General features: G+C 40.0%; 1 protein-coding gene across 7 annotated transcripts in view; it reads left to right on the forward strand.

Moving 5' to 3' along the window:
- klhdc8a (kelch domain containing 8A) overlaps positions 1-14,007 on the forward strand; it is a 64,950-nt gene that overhangs the window by 40,012 nt on the left and 10,931 nt on the right. For 3 of the 7 annotated variants that reach the window (XM_014337161.2, XM_014337160.2, XM_014337165.2), the window contains 4 exons: positions 425-749; positions 1,035-1,245; positions 5,266-5,430; positions 5,509-5,727. In XM_014337161.2, coding sequence (XP_014192647.1) covers positions 585-749; positions 1,035-1,245; positions 5,266-5,430; positions 5,509-5,727 — 760 coding nt within the window. In that variant the 5' untranslated portion in view covers positions 425-584. The remainder of the gene's footprint in view (positions 1-424; positions 750-1,034; positions 1,246-5,265; positions 5,431-5,508; positions 5,728-14,007) is intronic. The other 4 variants (XM_005933496.3, XM_005933497.3, XM_014337163.2 and 1 more) reach the window with 2 other exon arrangements.

A 14,007-nucleotide genomic window follows, 5' to 3' on the forward strand; every position in this document is an offset into this window, starting at 1 on the left:
TTGGTGTGACCTTGAACCTGACCGGTTTTTTAGCAGAATTAAATAAACTCAAGCTGTTATTGGCATCTATTTTCTCTTGAAAACTGTGGACGACTGCACTGCTGACACTAACAGAGACAGAGAGACAAACAAACTGAATCGATTACATACTCCCCCACTGGGGTGAGAAAAATGAAAACATGATAAGTACAGTTCATCAATGACAACAGATCTGACTCTGATTGCATGAAAGCCTTAACTTATTTTAGATAGCGTCTAACATGTTAGACGCTAAAATTAACATGTTGTTGTAAACATTCATTCTGGTAACTCAACTGAAAGCTACATGTACACTACCATTAAACACTGCCACTGATTCCCATCTTTATGCTGTGCTATGTTGCATTACTAAAACCATTTTTGCCTGATGCTGTCTCCGCTCCAGGGCCCAGTGTGAGGTGGAAGACCATCCAGAGGTGAGGAAACACACCTTTCATCTTCTCAGCGTTCCCTGAATAATCCTGCCCTTAACTCTTCTCTGGATCTGGGCCTCCGCCTACCTGTTCCCCAGCTCCCCAGAGAGTCTCCGACTGGGTGCCGATGTCATGGCGGTGCCCAGTGCCCAAGAGTTTCACTGGCAGAGCCTGGCTCGACTGCCCAGCGGCCGTGTCTATCACACTCTGTCTGAAGTGGGGGGGCAGATGTACATGCTGGGGGGCTGTGACGCTGCAGGAAGGCCATGTCCATCCCTGGAGCTCTACTCCCCAGAGGTAAACAATGTGGACAGCGGAGCTGATAGTTTACTGTTTTCTGAGCAGGAATTAATAAACATAAAAATCTTTCAGTCCGTTAAAGACACAAATACACTTTTTTAAGCTAGAAATGAAACAGATATGAATTTATAAGAAACACGCAAGCATTGAATCTGTTTGATGTGTATGTACCCTGAACTAAACGAGCCATGGGCTTTATCTGAACACAGAACTCTAATTTAAATAGTTAAATACAACCCAGTTCTTTGACAGCTGACGTGTCTTCCTCCTCGCAATTTTCAGGGGGACCGGTGGATAAGCTTGCCCCCTATGCCCACTCCTCGTGCTGGGGCAGCTGTGGCAGTTATGGGAAAGCAGATCCTGGTGGTGGGAGGAGTGGGAGAGGACCAGAAGCCTCTGAAGGTGGTGGAGATGTATAACACAGAGGAGGGGAGGTGGAGGAAGAGAAGTGCTCTACGGGAGGCACTGATGGGTGTATCCATTACAGTGAAAGGTATGGATTATACATAAACTGTATGCACCACATACTGCGTCTGTTTCTGTTTCTATAGCAAGTTTCTATTATGCATTTTAAGCAAAATTACTTTGTAATGGTTACTGAAAATTATTAGAATATTCCTCCTTAATTGCCCCCTTACAAACAACTATTCATAGTTATGGTAGACTTGCAACATGCTAGCTTTTACTCCAGAGTTTGCACTTGGCCTCAGTTTCATATACTTTTAAGAGATTTTGACTTCCGTAAAGGTCTTTGGCTTTGCTTGTTTGTCATTTTGTGTTGTATTACCCAACATGTTCTTCTGTGGATTCTGTTTAATGGTGACTGGTAAACATCTCATAGCTACGTTGTGACTACATACTGGCAGTAGAGGTTGTATTATTGATCAGGACTGATTGTGAAATGAAATGAAATCAGCAGTTTTGAGGGAAAAACAACAAACAATTTTAAAAAAATCAAGATTCATACGTCGGGATTGTACTGTTATATCTCTTTGTGAGAATGTGTACAGTCCATGGGAATTGTTGATATTGTAGAACTGTAATAACACAATGATGCCATTTGAATACTAAACCATCCCACTCAGAAAATCTGTAAGTGTTGTTGATTTCAGCTGCAGAGCAGACATGTGAAGAATACCACCAAACACCATCCTGGAGTTAAATGTGTTCTGAACACAGAATTCAGAACACATTTAACACATTTAAATTTCCTCCAAGCTGCCAGGCCACACTGCATTCTTGAAAAAATTTAGTTGTAACTTTTGCTGCACAAAGAGTCAAACCAAATACTGAAAGTAAAAACGTACATTATATTTTTGATTAGCTGCTGTTTTTCAAAGTGGCCACTGTTAGCTTTGATGACAGTTTAGCCCTAGCTGGCCTTATGTTTACCAGTTTCATCAGGTTACCACCTAATAGTTTTCAGTTAACAGGTAAGCTATCTTACGGATCTACCATTAGACAGATAAGCTAACAGTAACTCCTGGAAGTTTTGGCTTCTTAATGTTTCTGTGTTCATGTGTTGTATTCTGCTTAGGTAGTGTTATTGTACAGCAAATAGCCCTTCACTGGTGACACATCTGGTGATTTATTCAGCATTCCAGGCAGCAATGTGGTTTAACATTACAATAACCAAAACTCATCACCAAAATACTCTCAGGGCCATTTGGACAGGTAGGATAGTGATGAACAGCAGCTTTAGCTCACCTGGCTGCCACAAACAAGTGTTCGAAACCCTAACAACACATTTCAGAATGAGTTTAATGAGTCCAGAGTGAAGGAAAAGCAACCAGTAAGTGCTCAGCATATGTAGAAAACTTGGAGACTGTTGGAAAGGCTCCACATGATGACCTCATGAGACTGAAGAGTGTGCAAAGATGTTTTCAAAGCAAAAGTCGGCTGCTTTGAAGAATCTGAAATATAATATAAAAGAGCTTTTAGGTTTGTTTACTCTTCTCTCTGCTTTCACTGTTCTGTATTCTCTTTTGATCTTCTTAGTATATCCCTACACTGTAAAAGAAATAAAGAAAAAAACAAGTAGTGAGCATTCACAGTGAAGTAGGGAACATTAATAAGATCTGTTACAGACATAGACATACTCCTCATCCTTAGTTGGGGTATATAAGTGTGTGTGTGTGCCAAAGAGCCATTTAAAACCTTTTCTGACAGCTTGTATATAAACATACATTAATAGGTCAAATTGCTGATGGACCTCATTGATCAGCGGGCTGCTCATTTGTCTTGCTTTCAGCTGTGTTTGTTTAAGACATTCGTGATAGCTGGAGGGTTTCAGCCCAGCTAATCCCTGGGGACATGAGACTGTTCCCTCAGAGTGTACACAGAGGGAGACAGATAACCATTCACACTCACATTGACACCTCCAGAAACTCTGCAGACTACTCAAATCTGACTCCGGTAGCACGTGGGTACAGTTTTATTACCCACAGGCTGGACACCACAGTAATTAGAACTTTTGCTTAACAGCAAAGCCGGCTGGGGCTTCACAGTTTGCATGAGTTCTCTGCGGGTACTCTGGCTTCCTCGCACATGCATGTCCAAAGATATGCACGCTAGGTTAACTGGCAATTTTAAGTCGACTGCAGGTCTGAATGAATATCATCAGTGTTTGGATGATGGATGTCCAGAGGCTCAGCTCAGGACAAATACGCTCTCCCTGAAACATACAATGAAACACAAACCCGTGAGAAACATCACTCACGTGCGGCTGTCTGATCACAGCTGTTTCACAGAAAATATGAATGCATTAGCATGTGGGCAAAAAATTAATCATGTTAAGTGAAACAAAGAAAGATACAGTTATATTTTTGAAACAATGGCTAAAATAACCACTCAACGTTCCATTTAAGACAAATTTAACCCAATTTTAGCCTTTGTAATATGCACTGGTCATCATCAGCCAATCAAGGAAACATATCAAAGTTGCTAAGTGCATGAATGGGAATCAGTCACAGTTTGGTGAAGTTATCTTTTGAATAGGTTTTGGCTGGAGGTGATTGTTTTATGGCTGTATTGGGTTATATATGGTCTAAACTGATGTCTAATGTAGGCCGTTATTTATAACGTTATTCAGACTAAACAACCCAGTTTTCAATGAGTAATTTGGGGTAAATAAAGGACAGAAAAACTATTTCCATCAATGTGTGGTGCTTGCTTGGTATTATTCCTGGTGTTGAGTGAGTCACACATATGCCAGGTCCATATGTATGATTGCCACCCTGAGCTCAGTTATACAATAGCTATCTGTCACCTTGTTAATCTCCCAATTGTCACGTTATCTATTGTCATCAGTGGAGAATAACTTTAGTCAAAATTAAAACCATACATTTTCTGTGCCCATGTGTAGTTCAAACTCTGAAATTTCATAGGAAATAAAAGAGTTATGGGTAATTTTATGTGCCTAAAAATGAGAGCAATAAAAACAAACAAGATGCATCCATCAAGAATTAACTGTGCAAAGTGTGAAGAAGATAATCAGAGTAGCTGCTCTCCACTGTGAACTTCAGATCAACACTTGGGTGCACTTTAATTTTTACCAAAAAGTCGGCTCTGTTTTGCTGTCTGAAGTCATTGGAGCGATATTTGGGGGCTCTGATTTATTCCTACATTTTGCAGCTAGTATGAGCGGTCTTCTCAGGGAGCTTCTCTATGACTCCAGTGCATCTGTCAGTGTCCGAGGGAACGCAGATAGATGCTGTATACACATAGACTTATTGGCTTGTATGGGCTCCATTGTGCTCCCTCTATCTCCCTGACCACTTTTCGATCCTCTGCCCTTTGCTCGCACTTTCATCCCCCAGCTCATCCCGAGCAGCTGAAAAAGAGACAGATCGTCTGACAAAATAATCAATAATAGCAAATTAAAACAAATCTGGTATTTCTGAATGGAGCGTCAGCCACCACATTGACTAAATGATGCCATTTTTATTGACGTTTGTGGGATCGTTATTTTCTGGATATTTAATAATGAACTTGTGGTAATGAGACATTCTTTTCCCCAAATGAATATAAAGTGTTTTTGCAAACTTTCTTCCCCTCTTGTCACTAATGCAGATGCATTGAGGTTAGAATCTGAAGTCAAGTGGCTTTGTAAAGAAACACTTGACTAAAGTAAACACACAATAAAAATGCAGATTGCTTCCCTGCAGCTCTTTTCCTCTTCATTTTGACGATTAATGCTGCTTTTCTCACGCTTCGACACTCGCCTTCGCTTTCGATTCTTATGCTTGGGGTGTCATGCCAAAGTGCCAGACGTGGACTCTTGCATTTTTATTCTACTGCTGTACTTTCTGTCCTTCGTCTGTCAGATTTTCTTGCCTTGTCACAAGCTAACTTCTCATCCGTGTCTGCCTGTGGATGAGCAGATTTTTTAGCACTTCATGAAGTGCCCACAAGTTGTTTCCATCAGCTAGGATGCGGTGGAGAAGTGTAGCTCCACTTTTGTAATCATTGTGATATAATGTCTGAAATGTCCTGTCTCTGTGCATGTGTCTAGATGGCCGTGCTCTGGCTCTTGGGGGAATGTGTGCAGACCTGCTTCCCCGTAGTATCCTGCAGCAGTATGACCTTCGAAAGGACGTGTGGGCGCTACTTCCTTCCATGCCGACCCCACGCTACGATGCTAACACACATCTGCTTGGCAATAAGCTCTATGTGGCAGGTACTAACACACGAGCACAGCTATTATGTCTGCACTTTATTTGTCACTCTAGTAGACAACTTTTTTTTTACCCTTAAGGTGGCCGTCAGTGTAAGCGACCGTTAAAGGCCTTTGAGGTGTACGACACAGAGACGCGATCTTGGACTACGCTACCCATGATGCCATGCAAACGTTCCTATGGGGGTGTGATATGGGACCCAGCTGGCAGGCTGTGCCTGTTAGGAGGACTGCGGCAGGGCGGGGGACACCAAAGCTCCAAGTTCACCAAGAACGTCAATATTTTTGACACCAACCAAGGTACAGCGCTTAATGATTTTAACCTGTATGCTAGTTTTTAATTTGTTTTTCACATGTAGTAAAAGTAGAAAGAATTCTTGCCATATGCATATCAGGATTCATTGCATATCAGGACAGATAATCGTATTAGAACTGCACATCCAGAACACACCAGTTCAAGTTTGAATCTTTCACTAAACTTAAGCGGGGCTCAACTTCAGAGCTGAACAGAGAGCAAAACATGAAACAGATCTGAGGCATTCAAAGGCAAGTATGCGTCATACTCTTTTACATGCAGCTCTGTATCGAAAACTTATCAGGTTGTGAAAGAATAATTCAACATTCTGCAAATTATACATATTTGCTTTCCTTCTGAGAGCCTGATGAAAAGTTCAGTGTTGAAATAGCAATTCCAATCTGTCCTCAAGTCCCTTCATTGCCTCCGTTATCATTTCCCTTATGCGTGCATAGAATGGATAAAAGAATTTTCTAACCTAAAAACATTTGACAGCTAAATGTGTGAAATCTCACGTTTGATTGAACCTAATGTCAAAATGACTATGACTGGGGGAAATATTTCTTAACGAACAACATTATATCAGAAATCTGTTAACTCCAGCTTGACAGCAAGACTCCTGCATGCAGTCACTGTGTCAAGCTAATGTTTGCCAAGAAATACTTCCAGCATGCTACTTCCTATAGTCATGTTTAAACCAATATGTTGTCATCCCAGAGCATCATTTACTACTGTTCTGTCAGCTGCATCTGGCGTCTCAGACAGACACACACACACACACACACACACACACACACACAGTAGGATTGGGCGATATGCACTATAGTCCAGTCATCCTGCTTTTTTGACTGACTGATAGAATTGCCACCAGGGCTCCAGAGGTTAATGTACGCCCACCAGGGTAGTGCTATCAACCCTCCATACTGCACACAATTGGGCTCAAAAGCTAAAAGACTCAGTAGTGTGCAGGTGAAGGAGCAACACACAAAAAAATGAATGATTTAGCTTAACTGTAATTAGTTAGCATAAGTGGATGGATCTCAGCTGAACAGTTGAAACAGTGTTAAGTCACACATTTTCAGTCTTTACCCTTTTAGCTCACACCTGCAGTTCTACTAACTCATCCAGTCTTTTTGTGTGTGTTTAAAGTATCTCCTGTTTATCTGCTCCACTCTTTACTGTCCTCCCCACATACAGCAGAGATTTTCGCTGTCAAAAACACTCAGCAGGAAAAAAGTGAAGAAGAAATAAACAAGATCATCACATAATGCTGTAATTTAAATAACCTCCTCTTTTCTATCACTTGATGATAGAAAATGTTGACATCATTCTATTATTTAATGACACACACACTCGTTTTCATGTCTTAGTAAGGACAAAGAATTGACAAAACGCTTTCCTCAGCTCTATAGCCTAACCCTAACCCTAACCCTAACCCTAACCTATTTGTAACCTAACCCTAAAACCATATTTTAGGCCTCAAAAATGCCTTCAAATTCATGAGAACTGGCATTTGATCCCCACAGTGACTGTTGGGCCCCCTAAGTATAGTGCCATTCCAATTTCTGGTTCTAAAAAAGACCCAAACACACACACACGCACACACAGACTTACATCAATTTCAAGTCACGTAAAAGTCCAGGCAGGAGCGTGAAATAACACATTTTTCCTTCATAAACTTTTATTGCACTCAAACTATTTGAATTTCAGCACCATGGACAGCTCTAAAACACAACTGTTTGTAATGGTGAACCTACACAAATTCGGCTGCATGCACATGCAGGATATAGATCATATGCACACACACACACACACACACACACACACACGACTACTCCATGTAATCTGCAAATCTATTTGGGTTTTGATTAGTTTCTTTTGTTAGCTTAACAAATTGTTGTTGTTCTATTAAAACACAAAGTATAGAAATAAAGTTCTGTCAATCAGGCATTTTTGCTTTGTTTTAGCCCAATGCTATAATTTATTCCGTCAGTCACTCTGACTGCCAAACTGTCACCAGACTTATATATATCACACACAAAAGTAACATCAGTCTGTGAATGTCAGCGACCTGAGGAGAGTATCTGCTGGACTTTTGAACAGAGCCTCTTGGAAAATATGAACGTATCATAATTCATATTTTTGACCACACTCGTCTCCATTTACATGACCCTGCGTGCACTCTCATCTTCACACTGTCATTTCTTGCATTCTGTGATTATTGATGGCTTGTGTTTTTAAACATGAAGGCATAAAACAATGATTTCATTGCACTGCTAATGTACTTATATAAAATGTGAAATCGAAATTTAAACGCATGCAGTAATGCCTGCATGCTCTGGTTCAAAAATACTGCGCTGTGAAAGGGACACTTCAAATCCAACAACGAGTACATGTCCAGCTAATAGATCCAACCTGCAGTATTTATTTATTTATTTAGTTATAGGTGGAAAAACTCCACAGCTGATCCTTTTATATACAGTTTCTATATAATTTCTTTGGATTTTTTTCTAAACTCTCCTTTCATGCTCTGCACATCTCTCATAAGTTGCTGCAGTGATTTTAATGCCCAAACCAACTTTTACAGACAGGTAAGAGAGTGCAGACCGTCATTAGCGTTACAGCGGATTCCTTTGTCACGCGTTAGGTGATCGCTCAAACATCTCTCCCCACAGAAGGACAACGACCTCCAGACCAAATAACCCTCTCTGTGCCAGCCGTGATTTTAACACATGCAAGCGGTATTCCAGGAATCACTGACAGAAAGTTACATCGTTTTCAATGTATGTTCACAAACTTTTTATACAAACTTTAAATGAGGGATTGTTGCTTTTCTTATTATACTGCTTGTTGTTCAGCTGCCGCTCTTCATTTGCACTGGAATTATTGGCACCTCTTAATGATCAAATAGCCTTCTACAGACAAGCAGCAAGACCCGTTTCTGCCTGTCTGTGAAACTTTCTTAGTGAATGCCATTGATGTGTTTTGTCCGTTAATAAAATTAATCACAAAAGATTTTCAATTTTTACATTATTGTTTTTAAAAGTATACAGTCCAGAATATGTACTAAAACTGTGGTAATACATCTGCAAACTTTGTGACATCATTTTGAATTTCTAACAGAGTGTAACTTAAAAATATATAGAAGTAATTTTTACTTGGTGCAATGATCTGACAAACCAGAACATGCCTGGTTAGTTTATTTAGGTCACTCAGTCAGAGAAACCTTTTTTAGCGCACAGCTGAAAAGAATATCATTCTTTTTCTTTTATCTTGTGGTAACTGTGAGAGCATGTAATCTCCTCCTTGAAAGAAATTGACGGTTTCAGCTGAAACAACAAAAACTGAATATCAGGAAAACCATAAATTTATAGAATTCACATAGTAGTATGGATGGCATTTTTTGGTAGTCTTCTAATGTCCCGTTTTCGCAAAGGCACCATGAGGTTGTTTCTATTTGCTCAATCAAACTCTGCCCAAAAAGCTGTCCTACGCATATCTATCACAATAACGCTGGTTGAATACACTTTAATTTGTATGGTTGGTTAAAACAGAGCTTGAAAAAAACATTCCCCTCTAAGATACAAGAACGGGACTGAAAATGCTTTACAAAGCAGCCAGTGTCCAAAGAAACACCTTCATAAAGCCTGTCTCAGAATTAATTAACCTCTACGTCTGCACATCTGTGTATTTAATTTTCTTTTAAATTGCATCTATTTATTAGATTATATTGAAATGGATGAATGAAAAACTGTTTACTGGAAATAGTTTTGATGATCTGCAAATGATGATGCCCAAATTGACTGTGAAGTTTTATCCATTTATTTTACATTTTCAAAACTTGAATCAAAGTTTTTATATTTTAATCGGTGAAGAGGTTTACAACAAAACCTAGCAAAAGAATATGAAATTCAATTCAGTTTTATTTATATCGCTCCAAATCGAAACAGTGGCCTTAATGCGCTTTATATATATATTAGGTAAAGACTCTAGAATTATACTGAGTAAATCATCTATAGCTAACTTTTCTAGTCTGCAACTGAGTGAAACGACGTATTTAAAGTGGAAAGTAGATAAGAGGACAGACTCCCAGTGGCTGACTGCTAGCTGACAACTAACAGTCAGGCGGTATCTGTCTATTAAAGTAATTCATTACACTACTCACTTTACATTATTTCCACATTACTCCATAACATGCTCTGCAATGCACTCTCATATAATGAAGAGTTAATAATATAAACCCAATGCTACAGTCCCAAACGCTAACACAAATCCCTATCCTAATGAGGACACATAGGATATTTTATAGTGTCTACAGAAAACCATTGAAAGCCGTTGAAGGCAGAACACACAGACTTTGAAGGTTCCGGCTCCTAGGCTCAATTTAGTATTCGCTCAGCTTTAACATTCTTCTGGGATCTTTGTTAGCTTTGTGTTATCATGCTGTTTGTCTTCCCTGCACACAAACTGAAATCAGCTGATTGCAGCTAATTTCTGGAGGACCTCTGTGTCACAATTAAAATAATGGTAGCTGTAATGTAATTCAGTTACTTCGATACAGTAACTTGTTACATTACTGCATTACTGAAAAACGTAATGCATTCAAACATTACCTTCCATCCATCCTTCTACTCTCATTTCCTGTCTTTATTTTACTTTTCAAAAAAGAAAAGAAATGCTAATTCCTACAGAGCAGAATGAAGACTGGAGGACTGAGCACCGCTTGACTTCAGCCTGATACGTGAGGGATGTTTTCATAGCACTCAGAGGTTTCATCAAGTCTTCTACCCAAAAATAAAAATCATTATCTCGTTTTTGCAATTGCGTCCCTCTTCAATTAGACCCTGCTCTCTTACAAAGCAGTGATTAACATCAACCTCACCGTGCAGATAGCTGGTTTCTTTCCTTGCTTAATTCTGTGCACACTCCATGTCCCTAAACACAGTGACATGACTTATCCCTCTATCCAGCAAAGGCACCCCAGAGTAACAGGTGAACAAATTGAGAAGAGACCGGAAGGAGAAAAGGGAGAAGAAAAATCAATAAGTCATTTTAGACAGCTGGAAAAGTGGTCACACTTTGGGATCGGTCGAATGAAAGCCAAATAAAGCAGAACATGTGCGTGATAATGTTAATGTATGATAATGGGGAGAAAGTTTGCCTTATGTGTGACAGATAGAAGAGGAAAGATGAAAATAAAATAACTTCCAACACACACAAACGCTTGATACTGATCCAGGCAGACGTGCGTGCACGCACACACACACACACACACACACACACACACACACACACACACACACACAGCCATACCCCGTTTCTCCAATCTAATTTTGGTGGAGATGAGATGGGAGATGAGCTGCTGAGGGAGGGTTGGGGATGAGAAGCACTTTAAATTACAAGATCCAGAAACAGATTGCTTTATCATCCATCTGCAGCAGTATCTCTCCACACATACACACACACCATGCAATCTGCTGTCACACAGTGATATTGTATTACTGTTCCATTTCATATTGCCAGTATTAAGACACACGCCTGTTAGCGAATGTCGCAATGTGGGCAAGACGCAACAAGTACAAAGGAAATGCAAAGAACGAAGCTGTGGCAAGAAAATTGCCTGAAAATGACACATTTTTGTTTTAGAAAAAATATTTAAGGTGTCAGTTCTCCCAAATTCCACCCATGCATTCTCTTCCGCTTATCCTTTTCAGTCGCGGGGGTGGCTGGAGCCTATCCCAGCTGTCTTGGGGCGAGAGGGAGGGTACACGCTGGACAGGTCACCAGTCTGACACATAGACGACCATTCGCACTCACATTCACACCTATGGGCAATTTAGAGTTTCCAGTTAACCTATCCCCACTAACTGCATGTCTTTGGACTGTGCGAGGAAGCTGGAGCACCTGGAGAGAATCCATGCAAATATGGGGAGAACATGCAAACTCCACACAAAAAGACCCCATCCTGATGGTGGAGTTGAACTCAGGACCCTCTTGCTGTGAGGCAACCATGCTGCCGGAGTAATGTTGCACCCAAATTACTCAGGAAATATTTTTCCCACTTTCTTCAAGTGGTAACTCCTGATATGGACAGTTTATTTTTCGAAGTTTAGGTTTTTTCATGTTTTTTTGTTTAGTTTCCAAAGTAGTTGATTTCAGTGTTGTGCACCACACAAAGAAAATTCCGTTCATCTCACTTTAACAGTGTTGTTAAGGGTAAAGGCCCAGGCTCATGTCTTAGAAACTGGACAAAAAGCTGTTTAAATATTTTGCAAGGGTCCTGGAGCTACTGGAGCAATTTCTCATGGAATTCAACTTGAAAAATATCCTCTAACTTAAGTTTATGTAGCATTCTTACAATCCCTGCTTGTGAGGTGATACTTGGCTGCAGAGCTGCTGGTGTTTGAACTTCAGCAGAGATGTGCTGAGGTGAGGTGCAGCTGATGATGGCGAGCTATCAGAGATCGTTTAACAGCAGCTCTGTGAAACAGAATTGTTCAAATAAATGATTTGTGCAAAGATACGCTAAACTAAAGGTGAAAAACTCTGAGACTAACTCTTGAGGATGATTGGTTAAACATCCATTCCAAGATGCAATTAAAAATATCCAGATACCTTACAGAAACAAGACAATTTCCCAAAGAATTCCAGTCACCCTCCTGTCATCAGCTGCTAATACGAACCTGGACCCCATTTTGCCTTTAGGGCTCTCTTGCTGTGAGGCAACAGTCTTAACCACTGTGCAACCCAGTGAGGCTAACCTGTTTTTTAAAACCTATTAATAAGCAAAACATTTTTACAGTATGTAACAGAATGATGAGCAGATGCCTCTCCAGTACGTTCTTTATACTATGGATGGACCCCAACGTTACAATCTAGAACTGCAGCAGGTTGTGGTAGTGCTTCTCCTGCTGTGCATTCCCACTGAGCTCCAGCGTTGGTCCCCTATTAACAGTGGCTCTCCAAAGGAAAAGAATGACTTCAGTCCAACACAAGGAACATTAACAGTACCAACCTGAATCTCATGTGTCCCTACTTTGGACGATGTAGAACTAGCTGGTTAGCAGCGACTGAGCTTTCAAAACAGTTTGTTGCCCGGTGGTAAATCAGTAGTGTTGTTGTGCTGGATGACTCGAGTCATCTTTCTTGTTTTTTTGCTTAATATGACTTTGGTGAAATCCTGAGAGATTTAGCTTTAGAGAAAGAGAGTGAGTGAAAATAAAAGAGAGAGATGAGTGGCGGTGGTTAAGCAAGCTAGAAAGTGAACAGAGAGAGAGAGAGTGATGTTAACAAAAAAAGTGATGAAATTGGAGAACAGAAAAAGAGATGCAGCTGAGATTTAATGTGATTGTTGTGTTTTTATAATCCTGCTTGTAAACACAGTTGTCACTACGTCAGTTGACTAATTTGTCTAATCTTTACGGATCTTCACTGCAGTAGAAATGCAGACATACGAGAACCTGAAGGGAAAAAGTTACTTTGGGTGGAAAAACAACATCTGTGGGCTTCTCAGCCTGCATATGAACCATCCAATCAGCTTTTCAGCTTCAGCTTTATTTATATCACATCAGTTGACAACAACTTTGTAAGGTGCCTGTTCACTTGGCAATGGTGGGGAGGAAGAACTCTCATTTAAAAGGAACTGAACCAAGGTCAGGGAGGCTCAGCCATCTGCCATGGGTCAGTTAGAACGGTGAGGAGAGACGGTGGAAGGAGACAGAAAAGAGGGCATAAAAAGAGCACTGAAATGAGATTAATATTTCTAGTAGTAGTAGGTGTGGCCTACACCTTTTTCTATGTTTGTTTGATTCCTACTGTCACTTATAAAATGTTATTAAATAATACAGTTTATATAACAACGCTAAAAACAACGCATTCTGGATGTCTTTGAATTAAAGTAGTTTGCATACTAATTGCAATTTATATTCTGACTACACTCTAGCCTTGTGTGTATAGTATTTTGTATTGGATTTTATTTTATTTTTTGTTTAGTTTAGTTATTTATTTTCATTTATTTGTGTGTGGGGAACTCATAAAGTAAAAATGTCATTGCTAAGCACCACTGCTGTGCGGCATACATGACAATAAACCTCTTGATTCTTCCTAAATTAACCAAATAATAAGTCGAGATTTGTGCTTGAGTCTTCACCAATGGTAAAAGTTTAAATCTTCAGTAAGCACAAAAGCTGTGAGCTACAGATAAATCTCAGCTGGTGTTTCAGTGTGATTGAAAATTTCAAATTCAGTTGCTTTTCTGTTACAAACCTTCAGCTGGAATAATGAAT

Source organism: Haplochromis burtoni, unplaced genomic scaffold (genome assembly GCF_018398535.1).
Source record: "Haplochromis burtoni strain Fernald_Lab_line unplaced genomic scaffold, NCSU_Asbu1 Contig_97, whole genome shotgun sequence".
In the NCBI taxonomy this organism is placed as follows: domain Eukaryota; kingdom Metazoa; phylum Chordata; class Actinopteri; order Cichliformes; family Cichlidae; genus Haplochromis; species Haplochromis burtoni.